This window comes from Salvelinus fontinalis, chromosome 38 (assembly GCF_029448725.1).
Source record: "Salvelinus fontinalis isolate EN_2023a chromosome 38, ASM2944872v1, whole genome shotgun sequence".
Lineage (NCBI taxonomy): Eukaryota > Metazoa > Chordata > Actinopteri > Salmoniformes > Salmonidae > Salvelinus > Salvelinus fontinalis.
The window spans coordinates 34,263,629-34,267,886 of NC_074702.1; the positions used below are offsets into that span (position 1 = coordinate 34,263,629).

General features: G+C 38.7%; 1 protein-coding gene across 3 annotated transcripts; it reads right to left on the reverse strand.

Moving 5' to 3' along the window:
- Positions 1-482: 482 nt before the first annotated feature.
- Positions 483-3,373, reverse strand: stmn1b (stathmin 1b). 3 transcript variants are annotated; one of them, XM_055903653.1, is made up of 5 exons: positions 3,264-3,373; positions 1,846-1,889; positions 1,436-1,602; positions 1,084-1,275; positions 483-882 (listed from the first exon to the last, which is right to left on the reverse strand). In XM_055903653.1, exons 2-5 carry the CDS (start codon positions 1,859-1,861, stop codon positions 823-825), a joined length of 435 nt encoding a protein of 144 aa, XP_055759628.1. In that variant the 5' UTR covers positions 1,862-1,889; positions 3,264-3,373; the 3' UTR covers positions 483-822. The 3 variants fall into 3 exon arrangements, with proteins under 3 accessions (XP_055759628.1, XP_055759630.1, XP_055759629.1); XM_055903655.1 differs by lacking the exon at positions 3,264-3,373 and adding an exon at positions 3,177-3,201; XM_055903654.1 differs by lacking the exon at positions 3,264-3,373 and adding an exon at positions 2,791-3,003.
- Positions 3,374-4,258: the final 885 nt, after the last annotated feature.

Sequence of the window (4,258 nt, forward strand, 5' to 3'; positions counted from 1 at the left end):
AACGTATGTAGTGTCCAAACGTATGTAGAGCCTGCAAACTATTATGACCACTCTATGGAAATGGTTCCTTAAATGGTAGACTCTCACGTACACGATGGCGTTCTCCATTTTGCTCTACGCCCCCCACGGGACTCTTCTGAATGTAACCCATACAAACGAAGTGTGGAAGTCATTTTATGCCAACAAAAATAAGGGATTAAACGTGTTAAAATATATATATATTTCCTGAGCTTTCATATATCTCCTAGATATAGAACAGACACTTCAAAACCTTATTCCTTGTGATTTATTTGTTTTGCCATTTATGAATGTGTTATTCAAAGCGTTTCTATAGGAGTAAAGGACAAATTAAATATTATATCAAATAATTATAACATTTTTTCAAAATCAAAATAGCTAAATGATCCATGGTATGACCATCTTTAAAACAATTTAATATGTTAGCTTAGTACACTACCCCCCACAACGCGAAGACATTGAAGTTTTGAAGAACAATTGCAACTTTATTAAGCTCAGATAACCGCAGTTTTACAAGTTACAAGGATTTACTTACATTATGCAATTCACAATGTTAAGGACCAATGTGTAACAGTGGCATGCTTCCTTATAGTTAAAAACACTGCTTATTTCAAAGGTCATAAGCTACAATACACAAATCTACTGGAGGTGGGGGAAGAAATACTTACACATCCACAACAAAAGCAACAATGGACAGCCTAACTAATCCAAACAAGGTGAACAAAACTATAACAATGAAAAATATAATACTGTCAATGAACAGAACAAAAAAAAAGTTTCTTTTTTTATTATTACAAAAGAAAATCAGTTCTCCCCCTCTGGTTTTGTTTCCTTGGCCTTTCGTACCTCCTCAAGCTTCTTATCCTAGAATGAATAAAAAACATGAAAATCACATTAGTTAAACTGATTAGTTAAGTATAACTTTGAACAGTGTGCATGACATTTCAACCAACATCCAATTTCCATAACCTGGGCCTTTCAATTTGAAATTCTCTCAAGTTCAGAATGGCAGAAAAGTACGTCAAGATGTCTGAGAAAAATGGCAGGCTGAGCAGTGAGGCCAACCTTCTCTTTGAACTTCTCATTGAGAGCTGCCATTCGTGCCGTGCGATTCTCTTTGTTGGCTTCCATCTTCTGATTGAGCTTCTCCTCTGCTGTCTTGCTGAAGTTGTTGTTCTCCTCCATGGCTTTCTTCAGAACTTCCTTCTCGTGCTCTCTCTTCTCAGCTAAGTGCTTCAGCACCTCTGCTTCATGACTCTGATCAAATTAGAAAATCAAAGTCACACAGGAAGTTAGTGGTAGGCTAGTCTTACCAAACCTGAGCGAGAAAATAATAAAATATAAATTAACTAAACCTGTAAAGGTGGATGCGGCTCCATTTCCTGATACTTATTTGTTTATATCTGACTGTAGGTACCTTGCGTCTCTCCTCTGCAGCCTCCAGTTTCTTCTGGATTTCCTCCAGGGACAACTCCTTCTTCTCCTTTGGGGGAGGTAGGGGGATTTCACCCTTGGCATCGGGGGCCAAGATTACCTCAAATGCTTGACCTGATGCACGCTTGTCCAACTCCTTGACCAGGATCTCTGTGAAAATAGGGAATCCATCAATGTTGATACAAGTAGGTATCAAACTGATAATAGCATAGAGTTATAACACCTAAACAATATGATAGTGAAGCTAATTGCATAAAAGTGACTCCAAAATGACACAATACATTATTTACCATTAATTTCTATTCAGCACTAAACAACAAAAAAAGGTGTAACTCCCAATATGTTTGGGCTCATTGTAATAGTGTAATAAAGGCCTGTCATGTTAACACTTACCTCCAGAGGACGCCATTTCAGCAGAGTACTGAGGGTTGCTTTGCCTGGGAGGAAAAATACAGACAAAGCCATAGGTTTAATGACAGAAAGACAATACAGCAAAGATGCATCCATGCACTAATCAGGAATGAACAGAAACACAGAATGACAACTATTGATTCTGAAGGTGGAGAGCCATGATATGTGCCTAGTAAGAATTCAATTGGGGGTATTGCTGTCTATAAGATGACCGTTGGAGATGGATCACTTGTATTTATGTTAGACATGTAGCATGAATATTAGCGATACAGCAAATGATTGAGAATAGATTTCACAGTACCCTTACTGCACCTGTTCAAAACAACAGCTGGCAAATGTTAAAAATAGTTTTTCAATGGAGACAAAAAGGGTGTGGACATGAAGTCCTTCCCATCTTTGTTTATCAGGAACAAATACCAGAGCATAAATGAAGTTACTAAAATATAATTTATTCTACGTTGCCATTGTCATGGTAATATCATGTCAGCAGAGAACGTTTTCTTTCCCGGAATTGGATTTGATTATTACACGAAGACAATAAAGGGAGCATTATTGTAAATACAGGTCAGAGAACAATATGAATTTAGCTAGCTAGGTGTGGTCTGAATTGACAGTCAGATTGGAGAGCATTCAAATTCAAATCATTGCAATTATTGAGTTAAAGCCAATTCTTAGCTAAGGGCAGAGGCGTTCCTACGCTAAGACCAGCTTCAAAACAAGACACCAACCCTAACAAAGACTGAATACAAACGACCAACAGTAATCTATTCATGTCGATGACAGCATGACAGATTTCAATTTCATGAAACCTAAAAACAAATAATACACAATTATGAATCGTTACATTATTTAAGATTTTACAATATCACACATTAACTTGACATAGCTAGACAAATACCACCGACACTGATATCCATCTCAACCCACCTGCAAATGCACGAATAGCAAACTGGTGCTGAGGAGACAATGGACTCGTGTACACTGTCAGCTCAGCAGGGGCACAGACACTGGCAGACAACCTGAATATATTAGCTAGCTAGCTACTGCAGACTGAAACCCCTCTTCACTTAAAGCACAGCAATGTGGCCATAGTGGTGTCGAAAGTCAATGTTTAATCGTCGATTGACGACATAGGAATTGAGGAAAAGCGCAGACCGAGGCAATGTGATCACTCCCACCTAGTCTCCATCCCCAGAGACATGCGCTGCGTAGCTGGCTAACGTTAACTATCTGAACAGCCATTAACTATGTTCAAGGCAGCTAGTTTACATTATAGGATGCTCAACTGCCATACATTTGTAATGACAACTTACCTCAAAAAGGACAAACATCACTGAAAGCGTAATGATTGCCATCAATATATCTCCAATGATTACCGTTATAAGCATTTTTAAACCTACCTTCAAATGCTGAAAAAGTGGTGTGGTCGCGCCTTCTTCACTGCCTGCCTCAGCACCGTTCGCGCAACAACAAAAAGGACCGAAAGACTAAAGTCAACTCGTCACATCTCGTTCTTTACTCCCATTGGTCCTAATCGTCCAATCAATCATGTCGATTTAGCGTGCGTTCGTAAATTACTTTTTGGCTATCTACTCCGATTTCCAAAGCGCTCTCGTTTGAGATTGTTGCTAGCAGCATAGTTCGTCACTAACGCTCTAGATAGCATGAAAACAGCTTAACTAGCTCTGCTAGGGCGAGTAAAATGTTCAGAGTGAGGTGTTCTCTCAGTTGTGTCTGGAAGTAGCTAGCAAGCTAGTCAACTTTAGCCAATTAGCTTGGGGGGGTTGGTTGGCTCGTAGTGGCGACATCAGACCGTCTAGTTAAGTAGGCAATAGAAAAGAAGCCTGTCTATCATGTTCATTGATTGGGTTAAGGGGTTCGTTAAGACGAACCGTCACTCCAAAACTAGCGGACCAATGGAGACTCATTGTCTGCGCCTCCCCCTCAACCCCGCCTTTCTCGGGAAAATAATGCCAAAACTCACAATTGAAAAGACTGGTAGTGAAAGCAAAGCAAAGAAACAGACGTCGAAAGTAAAGATACGAGTAGCTTAACCAAAAGGTAGTACATGCAGGCAAGAGCGTAGGCAAAATCTATTCAATAGGATTGGTTGCTGGGAAAGTTTTAACCGAAAATGATTTTTGCATTCGTTTTCAGTATGCTTTTTAATCATTTGTCATAGAGTTTTGCTCTCGCTTTAAAATAATTTGTTTACAAGTTTTGGGGTTTTGCGTTTGATGTCTTATTTTTGTTTACAATTCTATACATTTTGCTTTCAATTGTTTGGTTTTTGATTTCAACATCCATTATTTCACCCGTCCTCGAAAATATCATCTTTACATTCTCAACTTTATATTTCATGTTCACCATTTATTTTATTTTGAATTCAATGCAT